General features: G+C 48.1%; 3 protein-coding genes across 3 annotated transcripts; all 3 read right to left on the minus strand.

The window, feature by feature from the left end:
* Positions 1-879: 879 nt before the first annotated feature.
* LOC135264189 (profilin-1-like) lies at positions 880-7505 on the minus strand. The gene is made up of 3 exons (XM_064352919.1): positions 7079-7505; positions 1524-1707; positions 880-1198 (listed from the first exon to the last, which is right to left on the minus strand). The coding sequence occupies exons 1-3, from the start codon at positions 7205-7207 to the stop codon at positions 1101-1103; spliced, it is 411 nt and encodes a 136-aa protein (XP_064208989.1). The 5' UTR covers positions 7208-7505; the 3' UTR covers positions 880-1100.
* Positions 7506-12739: 5234 nt separating this feature from the next.
* On the minus strand, positions 12740-17583 carry spag7 (sperm associated antigen 7). The gene is made up of 7 exons (XM_064352922.1): positions 17425-17583; positions 16219-16286; positions 15773-15861; positions 15204-15288; positions 14946-15035; positions 14453-14609; positions 12740-14108 (listed from the first exon to the last, which is right to left on the minus strand). Exons 1-7 carry the CDS (start codon positions 17507-17509, stop codon positions 13993-13995), a joined length of 690 nt encoding a protein of 229 aa, XP_064208992.1. The 5' UTR covers positions 17510-17583; the 3' UTR covers positions 12740-13992.
* Positions 17584-19183: 1600 nt separating this feature from the next.
* On the minus strand, positions 19184-25740 carry LOC135264328 (mitochondrial 2-oxoglutarate/malate carrier protein-like). The gene is made up of 7 exons (XM_064353192.1): positions 25538-25740; positions 23846-23998; positions 22313-22519; positions 21831-21999; positions 21357-21523; positions 21170-21221; positions 19184-20843 (listed from the first exon to the last, which is right to left on the minus strand). The coding sequence occupies exons 1-7, from the start codon at positions 25612-25614 to the stop codon at positions 20688-20690; spliced, it is 981 nt and encodes a 326-aa protein (XP_064209262.1). The 5' UTR covers positions 25615-25740; the 3' UTR covers positions 19184-20687.
* Between the last annotated feature and the right edge of the window lie 1301 nt (positions 25741-27041).

Genomic DNA, 27041 nt, shown 5'->3' on the forward strand with positions numbered 1-27041 from the left:
GCAGACAGAACCTCAATCCAGGCCGGCGCAGGGAGGCAGAAAAATGGCCACAGATTATAAAACCCAAGACCAAAACCTGCACTGCAACCCCCGGTCCAGTGTGTCCATGCAGGAGAGACCACTAGAGGGCGACGGTGCACTACGGAAGCTAGACTGCACTGCAACGCCTGCAACGAAGGAAGCCGAGTTCTACTCGGACCCGTCCACTCATACATCTAGTTTCCCTTATTTTCAGTAGAAGAATAGTTTAATCTGAGTTCGCGAAGTTCTGTCAATGGAAACAGTTTCTCCCTTACTTCAGCATCCTGAAATAAACCCCCAGGCTCGGGCCCCCATTGTTCCATTCACTTACAGATGGTTTTATATAGGCCTACTCAGTGATTCAGTGTGTCAGTATGATGGTTTTATATAGGCCTACTCAGTGATTCAGTGTGTCAGTATGATGGTTTTATATACTCAGTGATTCAGTGTGTCAGTATGATGGTTTTATATACTCAGTGATTCAGTGTGTCAGTATGATGGTTTTATATACTCAGTGATTCAGTGTGTCAGTATGATGGTTTTATATACTCAGTGATTCAGTGTGTCAGTATGATGGTTTTATATACTCAGTGATTCAGTGTGTCAGTATGATGGTTTTATATACTCAGTGATTCAGTGTGTCAGTATGATGGTTTTATATACTCAGTGATTCATGGTCAGTATGATGGTTTATAGTACTCAGTGATTCAGTGTGTCCGTATGATGGTTTTATATACTCAGTGATTCAGTGTGTCAGTATGATGGTTTTATATACTGGGGGCAGCCAGACTCATTTCACAAGCGTTTCATTCAGGGAAAGACTGGGAAAAGAAAAAAAAAGCACTTCACAAGCAGGCATGAGGTTCTTTGTTTTTCTTTTTTTTTTTTTTTTAGAATAAATGTTTATTTGGCATCAGATCACAGGTTTACATGGTGATATCAAAAACCCATCTCCAAAAAAGCTCTTTGGGGGGGGGGGGGGGAGGGCGGGGGCGGAGGTGGCAGGGGTGTAACTTGAAAATCCAGTTCTTCCCAAATGGTAGACAGTTGGAGGGGGGACAGGAAGAGGAAGTAGACAATCAGTAGTTGGCCTTTCTCAGGTAGTCCGCCATTCTGAGGACTTTGTCGTTCACTACACCAGCATGTGTCTCCTTCTTTCCTTTTAGAATGATTACAGCTGTGGGGGGGGGGCAAGGCATGAAAATACTGATTATGACTCCAATACATTAGACAACTTCTGACAACTAAAGTCTGACACACTCACACATAACAACAATCTGTCCTAAGTCATGGCTTTTAGTCATGGAGGTGCACACATCTTAAGATTCTGCAAAGACTGGGAATCATGCATCTTCAACACAATAAGATTACAACAGGATTCTTTTGGAGATCTTTTTATCATAGACAAAGACAGCACACCTATTGGCTGTCTGCAGTGTAAGGCCATACAGCGCATTCCCCCCCCCCATCAGTCAGTAAGACAGACGTGGGCAGAGACTGACCTTGGTTTGTCTTTGCCACACAGATGGCGGAGTTGTCGGTGCCCTTGGTCCTCAGGTCCACATATGGTACGAAATCATCCTTGATCCCGTCCCTTACCATGGTGCACTTGCACCCGGCCAGGGTTAGCCCTTTAGCAAACAGGCTATCGCGGTCATGCCCCTGCAGCACCTGGACCTCCTCTGCCTAAAGAAGACAGAGGAGAAGGAAAAACAAACAGAAAAAACCCCACATGAGCAAAGTAATCCCCAAGCTTTAGTGGTTTGCTGGGACCGCACACACACGCACAGGTAACATTTCACACAGTTGTCACATGGCTGCTCATTTCATTTTATTCAAAGTCTCAGTTTCAGTGAAAACCTGAACGTTTGTCAGTGGTGTTCTCTGCAGAGCTCGAAGCCTATCTAAGCCTATTTCTATAACTACAGCGTCCACAACTGTTCATCCCCACCCTAAAGGCTTTATCAGCTACATCACATGATTGCAGTGAATTAATTTTGAGTGATTATATGTGCCAAATTAGTTTCGATAGCGCTTGTTTGGGAAATTTGTATCAAAGTGCCAGTCACTGAGTTGAATAGCGTGCCGGAGTAAACAGACACGTCATTTTTATATATCTTATACTGTTTTTTTCCCCTCAAACTCTCCTGTATGGATTTGTTCATTCACTGGGGGGAGTGCTTCTTCAACTTACTTTTCCTTACCGTTGGAATAAATTGACTTGTATAAAATTAAAACTTCTGGCCATAGAGGAGGCCTTGTTAATTTGCCACAATACATCAAATCTAACTGCAGAATGATCGGTAGTCCCAAGTGGCTCGATTACCTCTATGCTACAAATTCTGTCTTACCTTCTTTTCAAAACCATCTTACCTTACTTTAAACAAAAAGCCCAAACTAATATCAAATACACACTTGAAAGCACAATACAATCCTGTAACAAACTTTTTCAAACACCCCTCGCACTTTCCACCACAAACAGGAAGCGCGTGTCAGACACAAGCAATCGAACAAGAGAGCAGCAATCTTGAGCCAGAATGATGACAAAGCAAACACATGTGCATTTTGTATTTGGATACTTGAAGATCACAGAAAACATTCTCTCTCCATGAAGTTTCACAAGCTCACAGTCTGGGAAATCCTCAGTCTAGAACAGCAGGTCAATTTACCTACTCAGACAAACGGCAGGGTGTGGTAGGCGTTTGTTGCAGAAAACTGGTTTGCTCATTTAACGGTGTTTCCAGAAACAGCCGTGTCATTTAGCAGACACCCGGGGCGTGTGGAGACAGTGAATAAAACGGGCCGAGACAGCCGTGATGTCACAATGCTGGTAGAAAACAGAAAGGGGCTCCACCAATCACAGGGTGCGGTGGTAATCAGTAGAACAACACGGGCAGTGATTGGAGGAGACCCGCAGGGTCCTGCTCCGGATGCCTGTTTTTGCCCTGACAGTGGAAGGGGACGCTAGCTGTGAAGGGGACGCTAGCTGTGAAGGGGACGCTAGCTGTATCCCTGGTCATAAAGGGCACCGAGCTAGCGGCAGCCCATCGGAGCTCTCCGAATGTGGGAAACTGGCGTGTGGAACTGCCTGGATGGGCTCATGTATAGGACACCAGGGAACACACAGGGCAGCCAGCGGCACCACGCGCTTCATTTATTTATGCATTTACTTATCTACGTGTTTAACGGGCTTTTCAGCTCCAGTGCACGGGGCAGTGCAGAGAGGCGGGACGAATGGGGAGTGGGAGGGGGAACGTGACTACGACAGCTGCGTGGAAGGATTCAAACCGGCTCCTCAGTGCTCTACAGGCTGTGCCACCAGACATGGCACTGGTGATTAGATTTAACTGACCCAGCGATACTGCGTATGTGGAGATGAGGTATAAATGAACGGGTGATATTGTCTGTGGAAATGAGGTACAAGTAAGCCAATCCGGGACTGAGTCCCACAGCAAGTGGAATGATGTGGAAGGAAAGGCTTTACCGATATGCCAAATCTACGGAGATCAAAACGTCACTCCAACACGTGCGGTTTGTGGTGGTCGTTGACAGAGGCCATCTCAGGACTAGATATGGTGCACAAAAAGGTCTGTTCACCAATGACCTCACGTTTTAAGGACTTTTCAAAACCCCGACTGAGGAGAGCAGGGCTGGGCCTGGGAACTGGCAGGAGGGTAGAGTTAGCGCAAGCTCCAACAGGTAGGGGAATTTTGAACACGGGAGGTGTTCCGTTCACACAGCCCCCGGACCGGAGCCCCGCCCTGGCAGACATTCCGGCGGGAACTCCGGTCCTGTTAAAGGGAAAAATGCAGGGCGACGCATTCATTAGGAGGACAATATCAGTCATGAGAAGCAGAAGTGTTATAAAGTGCAATTCCCCTTTAAGTCCCCAGCTACGCACCGGGGTCCACAGCACCTTGCACCTCCTCATTAAGGACCTACGCACCGGGGTCCACAGCACCTCACGCCTCCTCATTAAGGAGCTATGCACCGGGGTCCACAGCACCTCACGCCTCCTCATTAAGGAGCTACGCACCGGGGTCCACAGCACCTCACGCCTCCTCATTAAGGAGCTACGCACCGGGGTCCACAGCACCTTGCGCCTCCTCATTAAGGAGCTACGCACCGGGGTCCACAGCACCTTGCGCCTCCTCATTAAGGAGCTACGCACCGGGGTCCACAGCACACTGCGCCTCCTCATCGAGGAGCTACGCACCGGGGTCCACAGCACACTGCGCCTCCTCATCGAGGAGCTACGCACCGGGGTTCACAGCACACTGCGCCTCCTCATCGAGGAGCTACGCACCGGGGTTCACAGCACACTGCGCCTCCTCATCGAGGAGCTACGCACCGGGATTCACAGCACACTGCCCCTCCTCATTGAGGAGCTACGCACCGGGATTCACAGCACACTGCACCTCCTCATCGAGGAGCTACGCACCGGGATTCACAGCACACTGCCCCTCCTCATTGAGGAGCTATGCACTGGGGTCCACCGCACCTCGCGCCTCCTTATAATGTTACGTTTACACCGCCTGGTAAAAGTGACCCAATGCCCATTATTTGCTTATGTGACACAGATCAGATATGCACTATGAACCTGTAAACAGGAAAGAGCTCATGGACTCGGATACTTTCACATCCGTTTTGGGCCACATTCACGTGTGGAAATAAATCAGAAAGGAATCGGATATCTGCCAACGCAACATCATTCACATGTCATAGGGTTAAAAACCTGAAAGAAATATTAAGTGACACAATCAATTGTCACTTTTGGGGAATATAACCACAATTTGAATCCAGTTTCCCGAACCTTTATGCATTCACACGGGAACAGTGGAATTACTAGAAAAAACTAGGAAAGTAGTCCATGCAGGAAGTATAGATCAATTCGCAGCCGTTCAATATATGCATGAAAATAAACCAACACTTCAGGATGGGAAGAGGTTTTAACTTTGTCTTTTTTATAGCTGGGTCTCTTGCAGTTCAGAGCTGCGCTATGCTATACACCTCTGGTAGCATTGTACTAATCTCAAAAGCACTTCAGAGCTGGCCACCAGGGGTCCCCAGAGAGCAAGAGATCCCAGCACTATCCAAAGCAGCCTCGAATATTCCACTGAACCACGCCCAACCCTCCCAGCAACAACCAGTTTGACGGACGAGCTCCAGGGCCGCGAAGCCTCTGCTGTGGCGCTGCTGTAGGCTGGGGTTTCAGACTGGTGCGTGCTCAGGCACGAGGAAGGGAAATACCGCGGTGGAGCGAGTCCCCACGCCAAAATCGCCACCGTTGGAAACTGCCGTCCCCATACCTCAGCCTCGCACGGACCGTGAACGACCAGCGGCGGGGAGAGCTCAGACGAGTCCGCACAGACGCCGCCCATCAGAGACACACCCCGTGAAATGCAAAGTGCAGGGTGTGTCTTTGGGACAGGGTGTGTATGGAAAAGTGGCGGGTGAGAAGGACTTAAAACTCCAGTCCTGGAGGGGGCGCTGTGTCTGCAGGTTTAACTCCAGTCCTGGAGGGCCCTGCAGACACAGCGCCCCCTTCAGGACTGGAGTTAAACCTGCAGACACAGCACCCCCTCCAGGACTGCAGTTAAACCTGCAGTCACAGCGCCCCCTCCAGGACTGGAGCTAAACCTGCAGACACAGTGCCCCCACCAGAACTGGAGCTAAACCTGAAGACACAGCGCCCCCTCCAGGACTGGAGTTAAACCTGCAGACACAGCGCCCCCTCCAGGACTGGAGCTAAACCTGCAGACACAGCCCCCCTCCAGGACTGGAGTTAGACCCACAGACACTGTGGCCCTTTTGAGGATTATGAGTCCTAGCAAACAGTTTGAGCCTAAAAGCCTCACAGCTGGAAGCCACTCGTGTGTGTCCACATGTAGGCCTCTCCAGATCTTCCACTCCAAATTCGGTGCTGGTTCTGCAAATGCCAATTAAACCATATTTAAAAAAAAAGAAAATTTAGAAGATCAAAAAGATCCAACCAAGAGCTTCATCGTATGAATCTCATTTAACAAGACTGCAACTGATGGTATATCTGAGTGAAATAAATTCTGGATTGTTCCAGCAAACAACTGAACCGGAAACGGCGTCATTTTCGTCACCATCGGCAAATATCTACATTAGTCAGTGTAGCCTTATTACAGCACTATATGTTGGAACACTTGGTCTGTCCATTTGTTTTTAGCGTTTGTTTATTCATTCATTAACAGGTCCCGCCTGTCCTTTGCTAAACTGTAGCTCATGGCGCGAGAAAGCCAACCGCTCATTAGCCCACTTTTTGGCACTATTTTTTGTCCATGTAAATTCCGGGAGAAATCCCGGTTTTCGCACGTTTTCATTTTTTCCCCCATTTTAGATTTTCGTGCTATCGGGATACTACACGGTCCTGTCGGAAGCACGCAATTCCACTTCTCAGTTGTGCCGCTTCACAACTCAATCCCAAGGTGCCGGCAAATTATTTTGGAGTACAGCCGCTGGATATCAACCGGCAAAGTATTGAATAAGTGGTTCAATAAGCCAACTGTTAATATTAATGCATTTCCAAGACGGTAACACAACACATCCGGTTTCTTTGGGCGCACCCTTTTGACACTTCCTCCTCATACCTACGATTGTCCACCCTCCTTTCCTCTGGGATAGGCAAACCTAGACTTACGTGGAAAGAGAATTATACTCGTGTAGCTAATGTCCACGGCAGTAACTCAATTACAAACTCATAAAGCGCGACACACCGCTCACTGACACATTTCCTATGGAGAAAAAAATAACCTCAGCACGAGATCAACATTTTTCCTAAACCGTTCCATATTTCATAGCACGTGAATACATTCGGACAGAATACACAGCCTAAACAGGATTAATTAGAGTGGACATATCAGCACTGAGACTGGAGAATGGATGGTGTTACACTAATTGTTTAAGCAAAAAGAAGAGGCAAAACCCGAAATAAGAAAAAAACAAAACTAGCGAACTATATCATTATTTTACCCAGTATCCATTTTGTATTTTGTTCTCAACACGAGCCGATTAGAAGCAAATTCTTTACCGTGACGTCTTTCAATTTCCCAGTCTTATTCGACGCCCATACATATTCCTGGCCGGGTTGGCACCCAACGATAACGGCGTCGTCCATGTCTTGGCCCATTAAATTGTCAATATATCCGTCCCAGGCCATCGCTAGTGCTGGTACTTGCTAAATTTCCACTGAAAGGAACAGGAACTGAAAAGAAGAGCGGAGGGAAAAGTTCAGGACGCTGAAAAGGCAATAATGGCTAGCTGGTCGAAATCTTGAACTGGGATCAAGAGTAAATTTAACTTTCCCAAAGGGGAAAAACACAACAGCAGTTTAGATGTCTGAAAATTAAATAATTGTAGCCTATATACTTTTGCAAGTATCTATCAAAAGTCATGTAAACGTCACAGGCAGAGGCATTTACAGAACCAAAGCACAAGAACTACCTGTTGCCACGCAAGGCTTGCGAATTTAGCTAAGCGGGATTGAGGAAGTAGCCGCGGATTTATATTGCGGCGCGCGCCCAGCCCACAGGACGGGATAGGCCTACTTCCTAAATATACGGAGAAGTGAGGAAGACCAGGGGAACTGGGAAACGCACTGGATTCATGTGCAGCACACAACAACGACATTCGTCCCAATTTCGGGTGTGTAATTATATTGGGAATATTCGACAGAGTGAAAATAAATACATTGTTGGCGAATGAATATGGGCTTCGGAGGAATTTCGTAGTAAAATATTCAGGCTCAAGAATCCTAGCAATTTACGAAAGCTTGCTTAATTTTCTTCAACCACTTTGTCTTCGGCTTTATTGAATATCGTGATTAAACCAAGCTGTCCAGGGACTGCTTAACTGCCGTACTCGGGGGAAGTCCAAGTTACAGTTCTTGATGGCATAGACAAGAGGACACAATAATGATAATAATTGTAGTACGAAGTAACAAACGTCAGGCACAGCGGCTGTTATTGACGTGAGGGCTAAGGCGCGAGACAACGCCGAGCGGAAAAACTCGTGCATTAATATGGAGTAACATTTGTGTCTTCATTAGGCCATGCGAGAAAAACTTTTCATGTTGCAATATAAAATATCGCCATTGTAAATAAGTATTTTTTCTTAATGACTTGCCTGGTGAAATAAAAAAATAAAATATTTTATTGAAAGCAAAATATTCCCTAAAGGTTTTTAGATGAAATATCAATTGAAAACAAAGCTATTTGCATTGTTAATGAAAAATATTAATACTGCCGTGGTAAAAAATTTTCCGGACTGTTACTATTTTGGTTCCATGAACACAATCCCTTGGGCGGGATCTACGCGGAAGCGTAGGTGATGCGTCTCTATTGGCCAGTCTTATTTCGAGTGGCAGTTCGTCTATACCCACTGGTGAATGACCAGGGTCAGTAAATGGCAATGGCCAGAGGCCGGAAGTTGTTTTCGGGTATGTTTTAAACCAGTGGTTTACACGTTATTTTTTGTTAGCTTACGCTACATTGTGGGCGAGCGATGTAGTCTTACGAATGCACGCTCTCATAGATGTTTTCTGTTTAAGAATCAATGCGGTTTTTTGATCAGATGGTTATCATAAAACAAACGTGAAGTTTGGAGAGCTCATTAGCTTTGACACAGCCCTTTGTTGTGTAAAAATGATTCCACTCTGCAGGGAACAAATGCAAAGATTACGTATTTTTGTACATTTTAATGCACAATTACTTAATTGCATCACGACACCATCGCACACGCACGCACACACAAAATACGCACACATGCACACAGACGGGAGCGCTGCTGTGTTTTGGGGGTGATTTGTGTTTGTGGGTGTTCAGGTCACAGGTGATCCATCTTCGAGAGACACCTGGGCAGAATTCCACAGACCACACTCACCTGGATTCAGGGCACAGAGATCTCTCTCACATGTGTGTGAGAGAGTGTGTGCTCTTACTTGCCTGCAGGGTGACCCCCTTCTGTGAGAGTCATTTGCCTGTACCTGTACTGCAGGTGTGGGCGTGCCGAGCGCAGCGGTGGCGGTTTGTGTGCTGATCCGGGGGGGCTGGGGGGCTGTCAGCCTGGGGAGGGCCTCCTCTGTCTGGGAAGGCTTGGGGCCCAGCGGGGGTTTCTGAGCCGGGGGTCCGGCCCCCTCGCCGGTGTGGGGCGGGGCAGAGTCTCACATGCCACACACAACTCCCCAGAGACGCCCCTCCCACACAGCCCTGAGCCACCAGAGGGTGGTGAACACAGTGATTATAAAAGAGGGAAGAAGAGGGAGATGGCAAGAGGCAGGGAAAGGAGGAGAGAAAGGGAGAGCGAGAGAGGGGGGGGGGGCTCAGCCAGAGCGAGACGAGTTGGGCTGATGAGATGAGCCAGGTTTCACAGGCTGGATGTGATAGGCTGTTATTCCGGTTCAGCGGGTGCTGGCACACGCTGCAGGTGCAGCAGGGTAAGGTGGGACTGCGGCACGTAAACAGGTCCAGAGTCACACAGCAGGGGTGGAGAGAGGACAGCCTGTGTGTGTGTGCAGTATGCAGTGTGTGTGTGTGTGCAGTATGTAGTGTGTGAGAATGTGAGTGAGTGTGTGTGCAGTATGTAGTGTGTGAGAGTGTGAGTGAGTGTGTGTGCAGTATGTAGTGTGTGAGTGTGAGTGAGTGTGTGTGTGTGCAGTATGTAGTGTGTGAGAGTGTGAGTGAGTGTGTGTGCAGTATGTAGTGTGTGAGTGTGAGTGAGTGTGTGTGTGCAGTATGTTGTCTGTATGCTTGTGTGTTTGTAGTGTCTCTGTGTGTGCAGTATGTATGAATTTTGTCTCATAGGCATCGTTTGATTTGAAATATAAACTTGATCAGTGCAGAGGAAAAACAACCAATTTGGCCAAAACTGTCCCAATAATTTTGCATTTCGCTGTACATCTGGTTGCTGTGCTTTGGCAACACAATTTGTTTTTTTTTCATGACAGAAAAATTCCCTTTGAATTGACCTGAAAGAGAGAGGAAGGATTCAGAGAAAAAGCACAGGAGAGATGACACACCGAAACTCTCTCTACTTTTGTGAACCGACAAGCTTTCAAAAAGGTCAAATCTGCTGGGGTCAAAGGTCAAACTCACCCATTTATAAACTCATTTGGCAGTGTGCAGGTGAAGTCACAAACGGTGATCATATGACCAACATTAACCTCATCGCTTAACCAGTTACTCCCATCGGCGACTGTCCAGACTGCAAGACTAACAAAAAAGCACCTCCTGTTTCCTGTCTCCTGTCTCCTGTCATGCACACAGACTAGTCTGAAAGGCCGCTCCGAGCAGAGGGGCGATCTGTGCCTCTTCAGCGGACCTGAGTTTTTATTTATTTATTTATTTATTTATTTATTTATATATATATATATTTTTTTTTTTTGGGGGGGCTTTTTCAGCTTTATTTGAATAGAACAGGGAGAGACATGCGACAAAGTTCGCGTTGAGCGTGTGGATAGCTCTCTATGGGCTGCGTCAGTAGAGGCCCCAGCAGCGTTTAGTTTTCAGCTGGCAGAGGCGGTGTTCACACGCTGGCCCTTTCAGCTGCAGCCCCCGAGACGGGTCTGTCTCACCGCTCAGCTGCGTGACGGCAGGAAGCGGCCTCTGACATCACCACGCTCGTTTCTACCTCATCGCCGCGTGGCATTGAGCGGTTTCAGCCCAGTGTGTCACTGCACATTTTCAACCCGGGCAGCAGCACAGTGAAACGGTTAACCCTATTCCAGAGTTGCAGGTTTGATTCCCAGTTGGGGCACTGCCATTTTACCCGTGAGCTGGAAGCACTTAACCTGAATGGCCGTTGATGAAGATCCAGCGGTACAAACGGAGAGTATGTAAAGAGTCGCTCGCTGGCTGAGAGCGTGTGCTGTGTCACGCACATCGCGGAGCAGACTGATGACATCATCGCGAGCACCAAGCAAAACAACTGCGCCAAGCGACCTGTTTACCGGGCTTGCAAAGTTTGGGACGTTGGTCTGCGAGCGTGCGAGTACTCGTCTGTGCCCTCCCCCTACCGGAGCAGGGGGTCATGAGGGTCGTGCTGAGGTACGACTGGGCATTTCAGATTGGGAGGACTTGGGGGCGGGGGTGGGGGGAACCCGGATTCCAGTCCTGTGGGGAAGGGGGAGACGGTCTGACTTACTGGAGGTGAATGCCACTCCTCTCTCACATGACTCAAAACCTGCCCGAAAACCGGCCGGACGGGTGACACTCCTGAGGGAGGGAGGGACTCCATTTCCTAGCACTGGGGTGTTGCATTGTGGGATACTTGAGGTGCGCACTAGATTGCATAACTCGTCGCGCCTGGCGATGGGCCAATTAGGCGGGCCCGTTGAAGCGACTCGTTATTCTGCAAGGAGACCAGCACCCTGCAGACTCACGCTTTTGAGATTACAGCCATTTTCACAAAAATGTTGTTCTTGTGCTTAAATCTGCAAACCTTTTGGTCAGAGAATAAGAAACAGGCCAAGCGATATCTAACCCCAGTCCTATAATTATCTTAGGCAATTGGTGCGAGAGGTGTCTTGTTAAATAGTTGGAAAAGAGGGTGTGTGCTTGAGGTGTGGACAGCAGTAACACAAGGGGAATTCAGGGGAATTTTGGCGCCTGACCCCCCAAAAACACCTGCGGGGCAGTGTGGGGCGGTGCGGTGGCGTAAACTGGTTCTTCTGGTGAGAGGAATGTCTGAAACTTTTTCTTGCTCTGTGGTGGTTCAGCGCAGTTCCTGGTGCTCAGTACAGGAGAGAGAGAGAGGGGGAGGGAGGGAGAGAGAGAGAGAGAGAGAGAGAGACAGACAGTGCAGCTGAGATCTTTCCCACAGCGATGACTGAACCGCATGGGGGGGGGAGTCAATCAGATCAGATGGCGCATGCAAACACACACCCTCACTCACTCAAAACACACATACATATACACTGAACATGCACGCACATGCACAGACACACACACACACACACTAAACCCACTGCACCCCCTGCTGGAGATGATGAGGACTACAGACACACTGACACCGCAAAGCTCCTTCCCTCAGGTCGGGTGTTTACAGTTTCCTCCACAGAGCGCCAGAACACCAGGCTGGGCTGGGGGAGGGGCCAGGTGGGGCAGGGGGAGGGGCCAGGCAGGGCTGGGTGATTTGAGGGCCCAGAACCAGGAAGCAAAATAAATACCTGAAGTCATCCTTAATTATATGTGTTGCATTCCTCGACGGGACCAGGTACATTCACAGATAGACACCAACATATGTGGAAGAGTATGCCCCCTGTCCTGGGACAGCAGAAGTGCCTTTTTGCCCCCCTTCCCCAAGGCCTGTGTCCAATCATGGCTTTTATTTACTGTACAACACAATTTCATCAAATGTATTCTGTTGTTGGACAGGTTTAACATAGACACCTGATGGAAAATTCCAGAGGTGTGTGCACAGCTAGTGTGCTCATTGGTGGTTTGCCAGCTGAACAAGAAAATTGTATGCAATCCCTGTTCAGTTTAGAGCCAATCACACATTTGTGATCTCACGCCTTAAAGGTTTAATGCACTGACATGAAGGACGCACACATAACACTCCAAAAGAGAGCATATTGACTGAAAGTTTTAAATCACCCAAGTTTCAGGCCGTTGCCATGTCACTCAGAGCACCGCTGAAACGTGATTTTCAGAGATGCCCGCCGGGCAGGTGTGTTCGAAGGAGAGGCAGACACTCACAGTTTCTGAGCCACTTTATTCAATCAAAAATGCTTTTCTTACAACACACAAGCAGAAAACAATACTCCATAATGTGCCAATAAGTTACTGTTCGGGTAAAAGGAAGCGCACAACAGTAAAACGCCGAGAACCACCGCTTTCAGAGCAGGGATGGGAAAACGACCACCGACTCAAAAATAAAAAAAAGAGCGGAAACAGTGGAGCCAAAATGGCGGCACCCGTCTCTGTCCCTCACAGTGAACAGGTTTCCCTGTCTGTTTCTGAATGAGCCAACAGGGCACGCCTGCCCCGTTCACTCCTGACCTCTCTCTGCCTAACCCTTTTCGTTACTGCCCATTCACGCGCTCACTCCAGTTTTAACGATTCCAAACCACTCAATCGGTCCTCTTTTCTCTTGGACACTACAGCAGCTTCTGTCCCGGGATTGAAAGAGGAATAGCAGATCGAGAGGGAGAAAAAGGAAAACCATTTGTTCTCGTCTACGCACGCACACACACACACACACACACACACACACACACAGCTGTCCACTCCCACATCGATATAAACGCCAATTAGAACCCTGCCAATGCTTATAAACTGAAAAGAAACTGTAGAGAAACCAAAAAGACAGTCACCTGACAAGCCAACGACTACATTTAATATGGGGGTACTTTCAACAGCAGCTGGAAAGAATTTATAATACTTCAGAACATTCCTGCACTACAGTAACGGGCAGGCGAAAGTTATCCCAAAAATGACTCCACTCAAAGAACTCATCAGAATTCAAAGCCTACTTTAAAAAAACAGCTAGTGAAAGCATTCAAGACTGCCCCCTCTGGCCCGGGATAGAACAGGCACTCCTGGACCTCGCCTTGGCTGCTCTCGCTTGTTAGCGGTTAAAAACGAATTAATGAGAAAGAGGCTTGGACACAAAACTGGGACAGACAGACAGACAGATCTACGGGAAGAGGGCGGAGCCACACGTTACCATGACGACTAGGGGAGGGGGACAGATAAAGAAGGGCGGCGTTCTTCCAGTGTTCGTCTCTGGCATGTGCAGCGGCTATACGCTCACCAGTAAAAGCAGGATTTGATGAGAGGCAGAGGTATAAGAACACAGTTTAGGAATTAAAAACTCTTAAAATCATCCACCTCCTTTCCCTCTCCCTCTTCAGCTTGATCTCTCTGTGTTCTCTCTCTCTCTCCCTCCCTCTCTCTCTCTCTCTCTCTCTCACACACACACACACACACGCAGGCCTTTCGCGGCTCAGGAGCTGCCCGTGGCTCCGCCCTCTTCCTCGCCCTTCTTCAGCCGCTTCTTGGCGCGGATCTCGTTCATCGCCTCCTCGATGGAGCGCGTGTCCCTCTTGTTGGCCACAGGAACTAAGGAGAGCAGAGGGAATTCTGGGAGTTAGGGAACTGAGGAGAGCAGAGGGAATGCTGGGGATTGGAGGCATAGAAACACACCGCAGACAGAGGGGAAGGAGGGAGGGAAGGACAGAGAGAGAAAGAAAGAAACATGCACTCTGTCCATTCACCAGAACCTCCCGGTTAATAATGGTCCGAGAACAACTCAGAGTGGTAGAAAGAGCAACAACGCTCCAGACCGGGGTCTCACAGACACACACACATACACATACACACACACACTCACACATACACACACACATACGCGCAGACGCACACACACACACACACACACACACAGGTCCCTCCACTGTGCTCACCGCATCCGTACGCCCGATTGGCCTCCAGGGTGTGGGCAGCATCCTTGGCGGCTGAGGTGCCGATCAGGTGGCTGTACTTGTCGCGGTAGTTGGAGCTGGGAGAGGCCGCCCGTGTCTCCGTCTGATTGGCCGTCTGCGCGTCCAATGCTGCCTGCTCCTGGGGCGGGGTCAGTGACATCATCAACACCTGTTTGGTCACCCGGTACCTCCAGTCCATATATAGGGAATACAGTGTGTGTGGTGTGTGCAGAATATACATAGTGTGTGCATAGAGAATGTATGTAGCGTGTATGTGTGGAGTCTATGTGTGTATAGAGTATGTGTAGTGTATATGTAGTGCATATGTGTATAGTGTAAATGTATAGTGTATGTGTAGTGTACATGTCTATAGTGTGTGTACTGTAGGTGTATAGTGTACATGTGTATAGTGTATGTGTAGTGTACATGTGTATAGTGTGTGTAGTGTATGTGTATTGGTGGCACATGGACTCACCCTCAGTCTCCGCCTCTCCTCTGCTTTCCGTGGGTCCCACTCCTCCCCCTTACGGTACGCCTCCAACTCCTCATCTGACGGAGCAAACTCCTGTGTGCGTGCAGACACACACACCCCCACACACACACACAGACACACACCCCCACAGACACACACAAAACAAACACACACACACACACGCTCATTTCGTTAACATGAATAAAAATTGTGCCCTGTAGTGATTGGCCAGCAGCCGGATTGACAGGTCATGTGACTGACCTTCTTGAAGATCATGACGTATCGGCTCTCCTCATCTTCCCCAAATGAGAACGATGTCAGCCCTGCGACTTCTGCCACGTCGTGGCTGGGTGGATGGGAGGAACGGAAAGAAAGAGTGATTTAAGAGGAGGATGGGAGAGAAGAGAGGAGCTCACATTCACACAGTTTCCTCCTCCATTTCCAGCCTGCCAGGCTGTATAGGTTCTGTCATTCTCTGTGTGGACATGCTTAACCCTTTAAGGTGTAAGATCACAGGCTCTAGTTGGCAGTAAACTAGTTGCTAAAACTGCCTCTGCTGCCACGCCATTGGAGCACATTTTCTTTTCTTTCATAAAATCAATCGATCGATAATAAAAAAACATTCAGGAACTGGTGTCCTATCCGATTCGCCACAACAGAAGGATTAAATTGAGGAAATTTTGAGCTCATTTGTAAAACTAAGGACAAATCGTTTGGACGGGGTAGTGTATGGTGTTGGGTGGGTTGTGTACAGTTTTGGTGTTGGGGCATGTAGTGTATGGTGTCAGGGGGTAGTGTACGATGCTGGGGGTGTAGGTGTGATCTCTTACAGGATGCTCCTTTCGATTTTGCTCATGGGGTTATACTTTTTCTTCTGAACAGCGCTGTCTTGGATAAAACTGGACACCTCTTTCTCCATCTGAACCACAAGAACACAGGCTCGTTAGCACTGAGCCACAAACACAAGCTACGCGCACACACACACACACACATATACACACATACACGCACGCACGCACACATACAGACACATGAACACACACACACATATCCAACGTGCGCACACAAACACACGCGCACACACGCACGCACACATACAGGCACATGAACACACACACACATATCCAACGTGCGCACACAAACACACACACACACACACACACACTCTAATCTGCTCTGAGCCAAACACGCTGGCAGAGGCTGAGATCAGAACAGGAGTCGCACTGCAGTGCATTCAGCAGAGAGTGTAGTACAGAGTGCAGGAGGAAGACCCCACCCTCTTCCGGAACTCGGCCTTCTTCTTCCTCTCGTCCTCCTGCATCTTCTTCATTCTGGCCGCTTGCTCTGCGGACCAGGAGAAAACGTTTAGCGCCGCACACACACGTCATTCACTCACGAGCCTACGCCACGGGGTCAGCGTGCGACCTTCAGCGTTCATGACCTGGAAGTGAAACATTTGCTGACATTTCTAAATTCTACCTGGATAAGTAAAGGTTACATAAAATAGAATTTAGAAACGTCAACAAATGTTTCACTTCCAGGTCAGGGACCCAGAGTGGCATCGAGCAACTGTGATGTTGACCTGCCAGATTCACAGGCGCAGATTAAGCCTAGTCACACACTAAACTCAATTTTGAACGGAGATTCTACATATAAAAACTCTATTTAGTCCAGGACTAAGCGTAATCATAAGCGTAAACTACTTTCCCCCCCCATTTGTGTTCGTTTATGTGATATACAGAATTAAATCCGTAAACTCTTGACAGGAATGTGACTTTTCTATGATGCTAAAATGACTCTTGCTCATTTAGCACATTTAGCCTTTAACCTGCAAAAGCAGCGTTTCTGAGATAGAACTGTACACTGAGTATTGATTTAACTAGCTTGCTAGTCACACAGCTAGGTCATTTTAGCCAGCCTGTTAGCAATGAATCTTCGGATTTGCGAGTGTTAATGTTCTATGCGAATCAAAATAAAGCAGGGAGCAGCAGCAATAACACCTCAGAATATTTACTCCAATACAGCAAATACAAAAATGACTGCAAATGTAAATTAGGCTGCAATAAAATGTCTACAAATGCGCCACAAAAATAGCCAAAATTGTGGACTACAGGCAGTCCCAGCTATAATATAAGCCTGAAGCCGGAAATTTAATGTCGCAAATCAGGTTGCACCACGAGCCAATCAAACGCCACCGGAGGCTGGCACTTTTCAAAGCTGACCAAAATTGACAAATGGACTGCCCAGTCGGCGCGGCAAACAGACTGGCGCTTTGTCCAATAGACGGGAAGAAAGGCGGCACAGCGATTGAACTGAAGTGCGTCGGTTGCCAGCAAGCAAACTAGTTTTCCGCGAAGGGAGAGACAAGGAGGGAACATGTTGTGATCTACAAATTGGTGTATATTTATTTTTCTTTCACTCGAAATTGCTTAGAGTACGTAGAGCATATAAGGAGGCAAATTTAGGTCGGTCTAATACGCACCTCTGGCCTTCCGTCGACTCTCCTGATCGCCGACAGTGGGAGGTTTTTCCATCGAGCTCAAGATCGAGCCCAGGAGGTCCGCCATCTTGGACTGAATGAGCAGCACCGGAAACGGGGCGATTAAAGGGACCCATTCCGAACTGTTAAAGGGGAAGTTGACGCAGTCGCACTTCGTAGGATGGATTTCAGTTCGCCGGGTGAATGTAAAAAGTTGTTCGATAATTATTTTTCAGTTAAGTTTCAGTCCATGAACCTGAACCCTATAACCATCCCAACCCTATGCTATGTTAAAACCGCATACTCACTTTAAAGAATGCACCAAATACATGAAATTGGCGTTCTACGTGTTCAATGCATCGCGCACTTCTGTCCCTTTGCCCCGTGTTAATGTAACATGTTCTCAACAGTTATAATTTTAAGTAGGCACCCTGACCCGTATGCAGTTGTAAAACACGAAAAAGCAGGACATTGTTCATTTATCTCCGCGTTCTGCGGCTTTGGTGGGGTATAACCGAAAAATGGATTCTGCGTTTGAAGGAAGATTATGTTTCTCTTGAAATCTAGTCTTTAAAGACACACAGAGGTCAGCGGCGCAGCTGTCGCAATGCACTAGTGTTAGCGGGGCAATTTTACAGGCTCAGTAAAAATGACTTGATGTCAAATGCCAAACAATCAGAGAGCGTGACGTTTCACCGCTAACAAATTATATAACAATTCCAATAATAGAGAGAAAAGTTGAATAAAACACAAAATGCCAGAAGAAACGAAGTTACGAAGCAGCTATGACAATTTCTCCTCACGACAGTACACTACTATTACAGTTCAAATTGTTTATATATTTATTATTTTTATGTTGATGTGATTTAAGGGAGGGGGAAAAGTCTAAATGTCAGTGCGAAATTAGAGTCAGTTCTGTAATCATACCCTTTAAAAAGGCCAAAGATAGCAACACTGTTCCAAAACATGGCTACTAAGAAGATGTACATACATTTGCATATAGGCCTACATGGATTGTTGACCAAAATATATGAAAATATACTTCATACTGGGAAAAGAAGAGTAACACTAGTAGTCCATGAGAACAAACTAGTCAGGAAGTAGGGAAATGCATTTGTAACTGCCCATTTCTGCTCAAGAATGACTCCCATCTTTCAGTTTTAAAACAAAGTGTTTTTTGATGTGATTTTCAGAAGGAAAAAAGCAAAATGGCAGTTGGCTTGTCAACTGTCAATCCCACTAGTCAGCGTGAAATCGGTGACAAAAAAAAGAAAAAATCTGGTCACGTGACTCTTGGTGGTTACGGGCTCAAATCCAGCCCAATGCATGGATGGGGGTGGGGCGTCTAAAATGATTCACAAATCTTTTGAATTCAGCCATGCAAATGTGATGCAATATAAGAACATCATGAGACTGCCTGTGTCAAGTAGGGCTAGGGATCGGGTGAATATAACTTAGTTATGACAATATAAACATGCAATTTTTATTTTACAGAATGCAAAGCAACGAAACCAATGCAAATCAATTTTTTATCATTTATTACTACATATTTGTGGATTTCTTTAACATAACTTAAAGTTTTTCAAAAACTTTTTTTTAAACTTAATTTAGTAAAACTGAACAGTAGATTATCATGTTCAGACAATGAAGGGAAAAAATAGGAATATGTAACACTCTGTAACTGAAAGAAATTTAGTTCTGGTTGAATTCTTATTTATAATAAAAAACAAACAAAAAAATGTTCAAAATATTGTTTTAAGAGTTGTTTGAATAAGCAGAAGTTTATTTGAAGAGGTTTTAAACCAGGCCTGTCCAGTTTTAAACCAGTCCCGTGGTACAGCAGTGGGGTACCATGCCCAGCAGCTGTCCTTCATTTGAGGTTTGAAAAATTTTACCAGAGAATTACCCCCGCCCCCCCCCCCCACCCACCCACCCAAAAAAGTGCCACACATCATTTTCAACATCACGACTAAACATTTAACATTACTCACTATGATTTCTGTACTGGCTGTAGCACACTCTTTGCAGACTAATAAGGTCTTTAATCACTTGCGAGCTGACACAAGGGATGTCAAGAGCTGGACTCTGGACATGAAATATCCCAACGTATTCACTTTAACTTTGAACTGACAGAGAAAACCGAACTATCTTCCACAGAATACACATCTTTTCTTTTCCTCCTCATGATAAATGTCCAAATTCAGTTCGATTAGTGGAAACCCCAAGCCAGCTAAACCATGAGTTGTGGTACAGCCAATGGCAGACACTGCCTGATGTCATGTTATACCTGGTGCTGCTGCTGCAGTCGTTTTGACTGGCCGAGCATTCAGCCTATCAGCTTGCACCAGCTGTAAGTCCTTTTTTGGTCGCACAGTGATTAAGCCGCACACTTGCAGTGCGGCGGTAATCCACGCATGCGCCGTTAATGTACACATAAATGAAAAGGGTTTCTATTCGCCTCCCCTGAGCTCCCAAATGCCTTCTGTCCATGAAAACTGATCCTGGATCAGGCAGGCCAAGTACACAGTGTGATGTGTGTGTGTGTGAGAGAGAGAGATCTGATCCAGAATCGGTGCTCGGACACGTGTTCGTCTACGTCGCGTGGGGCTCTAACGGACATATGTGCTATGTGCTGGGTGGCTGCGCGTCACCATGGAGACGAGAGAGGGGCTTGTTTGAAGATGGAGGCAGCTGTGGAGCCTTGGGGGGTGGTGGGGGTGTGGTTGCCATGGTGACCAAAACCGTTGGTTGCAGTTTTGACTGAGCCGTGGGAGACTGAGAACAGCTGGGGATGGGACAGCAGCAAGTGCTCAAAGGGTGGGGGGGGGGGGGTCAAAAAAAGGGGTGAAGGGGAAAAGTCCTAAATTCCTGCACACATACTGGCTTCTCTCTATGAGGGGCTGCTTCATGTGGTGGGACAGGGCTGTGCTTGTGTTTGTAGACTCATCAGCGCTAGCAGTTGGTGGTGCTACGTCCGTCCCTGCTACCCTCTTAGTGTACTAGGTTGTGGGGAAAGGGCGGACGGGTGGTAGTCTTCTGAAGGGGTGCTGCAGAGGGGTTAGGGTCAAAAGGGTGTTTGAGGTGTCGGGTGTGTGAACGAGTGTGTACGTTTGTCCGTGTGTAAACCCCAGCATAGGTGTGTGTGTGTGTGTGTGTGTGTGTGTGAGTGTGTGTGTGTGTGTGTGTGTGTGTGTGTGAGTGTGAGTGTGTGTGTGGGGTAGGGCAGGGTCCACATTTTCACAGGCAGCCCCAGCCAGCCGCTCGCTCTACGAGTCCAGGAAGTACTTCTTGTAGAACTTGTTCATCTGCTCCAGGAAGATGAAGGTGAGCACCGTGTGGGGTCCCAGGCGGGCGTAGTACGGCGTGAAGCCCTTCCACAGGCTGAAGAAGCCCTCGTTCCGAATCACCTTCATCAGCACGTCCTGCAGGAGGGACCGAGGGAGGGAGGGAGGGGGAGAGAGGGAGGGGGAGGGGGAGGGAGGGAGGTGGGGGAGAGAGGGAGGGACAGAGAGAGGGAGGGGGAGGGGGAGAGAGAGGGAGGGGGAGAGGGTGGGAGGGAGGGACAGAGAGAGTGTTGGTGGTGGTTGAGGTGAGTTTGTCCCATTGACTGTAATCTGTCTTTTGAAATGTAGAAAGAAAGACTCTTGAGATCCAGAGCAGAAAGCTGTTGTCTAAATGTAATCCACACTATACTGGAGCCTTTAAGAGGTAGTGACAGACAGACAGACACACAGACAGACAGACTCACCAGCCCATTTTTGTATTCTGGTTTGCCATCGATCATCCTCATGTTCTGGATTCTGTACCGGAGACAGACAGACAGTTGTAAAGGCGTTGTTTATGACCTTGTAGAAGGACAGACAACTGTCAGCACAGAGCCCCTCATCCGGGCCGGACAGGCATACGAAAACACGGGGACAGCGGGACGAACGCACCTGGTCTTGGCGATGTCCACGGGCATGGACGCGGCAGTGGTGACCAGTCCACTAATCATGCTGGCGCAGAAGTGGCACAGGATGTCATCACCAAAATACCCTGAGAGCAAACAGATACCGTCACCATCAAAATACTGTAACATCACCATCAAAATACAGTAACATAACCATCAAAATACAGTAACATCACCATCAAAATACTGTAACATCACCATCAAAATACTGTAACATACAATCCAATCACAGGGGTAATACAGCCTAGCCAGTGCGCCCTACCTTCCAAAGTACTGTTTAGACGATCGAGGCCATGGCGGTTCACTCGACACCCTGGCCATGATGGTACCAACATAAACACACAACATTTACAGCTTGCTAACAGCGACCATCAGATGTACTGTAATACTGCCAAGCCCAGATCAGAAAATTCAGCCACTTCATCTCAGAGCACTCAGTGGAAAAAACAGTCCTGTCTCAGTCCTGATGTGTGCGTGCCAAAAGAGAGATAGAGAAAGGTAGAAGGAGAGAAAGAAGGGGAGAGAGTTTGGTACCCACCCTCCAGAGAGTGGTGACCCCTTCCTCACGGGTGATCCGAATCAGGGCGTTAAACACGTTGCTGTACCCCCTCCTCTGGTCCGGGGGCAAGCTGTGGGGGGTGAGGGGGGCAGGGTTACTCTGACCCTGAGCCACTCTGCACGTGCTGGGGCCTGCTTCTCTACCTCCACCTCGACTCTACCTTTCCTCTCTCTCTCTCCCTGGTTCTTTCCCCCAGCGATGGGTAGTACTTCCTATTCATTCATATGAAATATGAATATGCACATGTGTATTTCACATGTAACAGGATTAGCTAGGATTTGGGTGACAAATCAGATTTCTTTGCTCTTAAAAATTCAATGGGGCGTTTGCATAGATGAAAACGTGCTGAGATACCCTCCTCCTGTAACCCCCCCCAAACGTACCGGCCATCGGCGGTCATGCGGATGAGGGCCACCTCGGCGGGGGTGCCCACGAAGGCGCCGGTGGCCCCCGCCGTCATGCCGATCAGCGCCTTCATGAGGAAGTTGGGGGGCGTCCCGTCCGGCTTGGTCATGCGCTCAAACAGCACGGTGTAGATCCCCAAACGAGTGGTGGTGTAGGTGGCCTGCCTCAGCAGCCCTGCGGAGAGACTGAGCGAGGGAGGGACGCAGGGAGGGGGAACGAGAGTCCGGGAGAGAGGGAGAGGTACAGAGAGGGAGAGGTACAGAGAGGGGAGAGAGAGAGACAGAGAGAGAAAGAGGGAGAAGTAGAGATTGAGAGGGGGAGGGCATACAGTTTGCGGTTGTATGGGTTACCTAGTGTAAATGCGGTTGTGTGGTGTAAATGCGGTTGTGTGGTGTAAACGCGGTTGTGTGGTGTAAACGCGGTTGTGTGGTGTAAATGCGGTTGTGTGGTGTAAACGCGGTGTGTGGTGTAATGCGTTGTGTGGTGTAAACGCGGTTGTGTGGTGTAAATGCGGTTGTGTGGTTTAAATGCGGTTGTGTGGTGGAAACGCGGTTGTGTGGTGGAAACGCGGTTGTGTGGTGTAAATGCGGTTGTGTGGTGTAAATGCGGTTGTGTGGTGTAAACGCGGTTGTGTGGTGTAAATGCGGTTGTGTGGTGGAAACGCGGTTGTGTGGTGTAAATGCGGTTGTGTGGTGTAAACGCGGTTGTGTGGTGTAAATGCGGTTGTGTGGTGGAAACGCGGTTGTGTGGTTTAGATGCGGTTGTGTGGTGTAAACGCGGTTGTGTGGTGTAAACGCGGTTGTGTGGTGTAAACGCGGTTGTGTGGTGTAAATGCGGTTGTGTGGTGTAAACGCGGTTGTGTGGTGTAAACGCGGTTGTGTGGTTTAAATGCGGTTGTGTGGTGGAAACGCGGGAGCGTGGTTTAGATGCGGTTGTGTGGTGTAAATGCGGTTGTGTGGTGTAAATGCGGTTGTGTGGTTTAAACGCGGTTGTGTGGTGGAAACGCGGTTGTGTGGTTTAGATGCGGTTGTGTGGTGGAAACGCGGTTGTGTGGTGTAAACGCGGTTGTGTGGTGGAACGCGGTTGTGTGGTGTAACGCGTTGTGTGGTGTAAACGCGGTTGTGTGGTGTAACGCGTGTGTGTGGTGGAAACGCGGTTGTGTGGTGGAAACGCAGTTGTGTGGTGGAAACGCGGTTGTGTGGTGTAAACGCGGTTGTGTGGTGGAAACGCGGTTGTGTGGTGGAAACGCAGTTGTGTGGTGGAAACGCGGTTGTGTGGTGTAAACGCGGTTGTGTGGTGGAAGCGCGGTTGTGTGGTGTAAACGCGGTTGTGTGGTGTAAACGCGGTTGTGTGGTGTAAACGCGGTTGTGTGGTGGAAACGCGGTTGTGTGGTTTAGATGCGGTTGTGTGGTTTAGATGCGGTTGTGTGGTTTAGATGCGGGAGCGTGGTTTAGATGCGGTTGTGTGGTGGAAGCGCGGTTGTGTGGTGGAAACGCGGGAGCGGGCTGTACCCGGTGTAGATGCCCCCGATGCCCTCGTTGCGCAGGATGCTGGCCACGGCGTGCAGGCTGGTCTTGTACTCGCGCGCCTTGGAGCCCTGCCCGGCCAGCTGCATGCGGTTCTTCACCAGGTCCAGCGGCTGCACAAACACCGTCGCCCCCATCCTGCAGGCAGGGAGGGAAAGGTTACAATTACAAAGACCGGAGCACCTCCCTGCCTGACTAACCTGAGATCAGTACACGCGCACACAGACACACAGATAAGTACACATATATAAACACACACACCCTCTCCCTCTCTCACGCACACACACAATCAGGTTTGATACACACAAAACGTTCAGTTCAAACAGACTACTATTGACAGTGCTTCTTATCAAAGCCTGTGCATTATGAACGCAGGGTGAAAGAGCACGGACAAACATCAGCCACCTCAGCGCCGCCAGCTAAACACGAATCAGTGCAATATATACGCACATGAGAGCCATACATTAATATTCTATATTACTGATTATTGGCACTTATAACATGCACAGGCGAACTACAGGGGATGGAGAATTCAACTGTGACCAATGCAACTACTGAAATTAGTATAGAAATTAAATTAATTTTAACTACACGGACTTAATGTGTCTGTATTTGCTATCAGGCGTTTCCAGGATGCGCTGATAGGAAAGCGCTAGCCCTAGTGCTAATGCTAATGGCAATGCTTGTCGCAGTACTAGCAGCAGAGGCACGAGCTATAGCAGTAGTAGTAGTAGCAGGAATAGACGGGGTCGGGTGGAAGGGGTGGAGGGGTCGGGTGGAAATTAAATAGGCTAAAGGCAGCGTTTAGCGGTCGCGTCACTGTGGCTTGGCACATCCTGAGACATTTAGCAACAGGCCTGAAGATATAGTTACATAGAGGGGGCGGGGGCCTAGAACGCCGCATAGAGTAGCGCCTCTGTGGGAGCAGCGCATTGCCCTTCCGTTTTCAAATCAAATCGAAATCGCTTCAAGAATGTCAGGATAGACCAGCGCCAGGATAATCCCCGGTAGATTACATAGTTTAACGCGGCTTTTCGTGCGGGAGGGAGTCCAGATATGTGAAGCGTGAGGCTGAAATATTAGAGAATTGCTTATGTAAAAGTTTGTCGAAGTATGAACAGCAAGACCGTGGCTACGTGGACTGAAATGAGTTCACGCAGTAAATAACACGCTAATTACGTAACACAGCCAAGACGTGGTCAAGCAGTTTAGTACTGACATCTGATCACGACTTCATCCAGATGTGTGACCAGGGATTTTAGCCGTGATGTTTACCCTCATGCACACAGACGCACAAGTAAAGACGCTCCCCAATACAGCGAGAATGGTCACCTCACTTGGACAGTTCTTTGCCAAATTAGACGTAAAACACTGATATAAAAACAATGTAACGTTAGCATTTAGCAGGTTTGCTACGTTGGAAGCCGTTGACAGATGTCAATACAGAACAATAGCGACGTCCCCACCTAGGGCACGAAGTGAACTGGTCTCGAGCGCACGCCTGCGCGTACAATAAAGCCACTGTGGGTAAAGGCAGGCGATGCTCAGCTAAAACAGGGTTTGCGGGATACCAGGCTAGTTAGCAATACAGCGCGCACGCAAGACTAGTGACCCCCACAACATCCTTGCATTTGTGAAAGGGCTCAGGTCTTGCGAGGGAGCGGAATCGATGCTTACCCGGCCAGACCCCCGAAGAGGAACTTTATGGATTTGGGAGAGGTCTTCGGCTTGGGGGGGCCTGCTGCGGCTGCCATGGTTATGCAGTTAATCCCTGGACTCTGTAGCTAACCCAAACCTGAATACCCCTCTCCACTCTGCAGGTCTACCAGTGTTTCCAACAAGGTGACACTGGGGGAGCGCGCACGCCAGAAGATGCTGGCTACACCAATCAGAGGAGGGGGTTGACAGCGCGTGGGCGAGCGCGTAGAAATGACGCAATCACTGTGCGCACGAATTATTTAAAGCTACAGCCGATGACCAAAACAATGCGCCCCATTTTTAGAGGTATTGTGATATTTTACTTTCATAATATTGTCCATTTAATTGTCATTAAGATTTAGCATTTTTTGTAGTTATCTGTTCTATTACTTGTACAAAGAAACACTTGTTTTCACAGAGTGTTCTTGCTATTCCTGATTTATTTATATTGCTTCACACGGATATTGGTTTAGATGGAACACTAAGGCTTTTAAAGGACAGCACACCCCCCAATGGGCACAGCGAATGTATTTTATGCTGTTATTAGCTTAAATCTTTCGACGGGTGCAGATAATTTAAAAAACTTTTTTTTCTTCCTAAAGCGCTTTTGTCAGCCTCTTACTGCAGTGTTGTGCTTCTGCCTTTTGTCCACCAGGTGGGAGTACATTATTGTCAAGCACTTTATCTCCTGCATTGAATATGTCTACTATGAGCAGCCAGCCAATCAGATTCAATTAAGCTCCCATTATTTTTGTTTTATACAGAGGTGGAGTTATATCACAGATATCCATTCAGAGGACCTGGTAATGAGCTCTTGAAACCCTTTCGACCTCTGTGCCTGTCTGTCGGTAGGAGTTGACTTCCAGGTGGTGCTAAGGATGCTCTGTCTTCAGCAGCCAGTAAAAGCTCATTTAGCACCAGCTGTGGTGGGAACAGCATTTATACCCCCATGCTATGCTTTTGGAGCTGCATATCTGGCCAGTGAGTAGAGCAGATGTGTTCTGTGTTTACGGTGGAGACTTTGCTCTCTGCAGATCTGCGGTCCTTAGTTACTGAAAGACACAGACACACGCACACACACACACACACACACACACATGAACACACACACACACACGCACACACACACACACACACACACAAACAGGGGACATTCTCAGTTGCAGCTGTTGTAGTCTCAGACTGGTCACATGACCTCTGTGTATGAGTTAGCATGTATACCTGTGCTGTGATTTCTCTGTGCGTCCTTTCTGTCTCTAATAAGGAGTGCTTTGAGTGTGAGTGGATCGGAGTTGAACTTCTAAATATCAGGAAATAGCAACACCGTTGGAGGCCATTGGCATTTTATGCTTGCGGCGGTGGGGGACCGTAATGGGGCTGAGGGTCAGTGGTAAAAAAAAAAAAAAGGCGGTTGCAGTTACCCGCTTAATGACCTGACCATTCTACACAGATCAGTGAAATGACAGCAGCACAACAGACAGTG

Source organism: Anguilla rostrata, chromosome 9 (genome assembly GCF_018555375.3).
Source record: "Anguilla rostrata isolate EN2019 chromosome 9, ASM1855537v3, whole genome shotgun sequence".
Classification (NCBI taxonomy): domain Eukaryota; kingdom Metazoa; phylum Chordata; class Actinopteri; order Anguilliformes; family Anguillidae; genus Anguilla; species Anguilla rostrata.

What these genes read in the sequence shown, in the direction of transcription:
- spag7 (XM_064352922.1), bottom strand. Translation starts at nt 17,509, where the DNA reads ATGGCGGACCTCCTGGGCTCGATCTTGAGCTCGATGGAAAAACCTCCC. An exon ending in GAGTCGACGGAAGGCCAGAG is followed by an intron (nt 16,287 to 17,424) that starts GTGCGTATTAGA and finishes CCTGGTCCGCAG; the next exon opens with AGCAAGCGGCCAGAATGAAG. An exon ending in AGGCCGAGTTCCGGAAGAGG is followed by an intron (nt 15,862 to 16,218) that starts GTGGGGTCTTCC and finishes CTTGTGGTTCAG; the next exon opens with ATGGAGAAAGAGGTGTCCAG.
- LOC135264328 (XM_064353192.1), bottom strand. Translation starts at nt 25,614, where the DNA reads ATGGCAGCCGCAGCAGGCCCCCCCAAGCCGAAGACCTCTCCCAAATCC. An exon ending in TGGCACGCACACATCAGGAC is followed by an intron (nt 21,524 to 21,830) that starts TGAGACAGGACT and finishes GTATTTTGATGG; the next exon opens with TTATGTTACTGTATTTTGAT. An exon ending in CAGAATACAAAAATGGGCTG is followed by an intron (nt 20,844 to 21,169) that starts GTGAGTCTGTCT and finishes TCCCTCCTGCAG; the next exon opens with GACGTGCTGATGAAGGTGAT.
- LOC135264189 (XM_064352919.1), bottom strand. Translation starts at nt 7,207, where the DNA reads ATGGCCTGGGACGGATATATTGACAATTTAATGGGCCAAGACATGGAC. An exon ending in GGAAATTGAAAGACGTCACG is followed by an intron (nt 1,708 to 7,078) that starts GTAAAGAATTTG and finishes TGTCTTCTTTAG; the next exon opens with GCAGAGGAGGTCCAGGTGCT. An exon ending in TGTGGCAAAGACAAACCAAG is followed by an intron (nt 1,199 to 1,523) that starts GTCAGTCTCTGC and finishes CCCCCCCCACAG; the next exon opens with CTGTAATCATTCTAAAAGGA.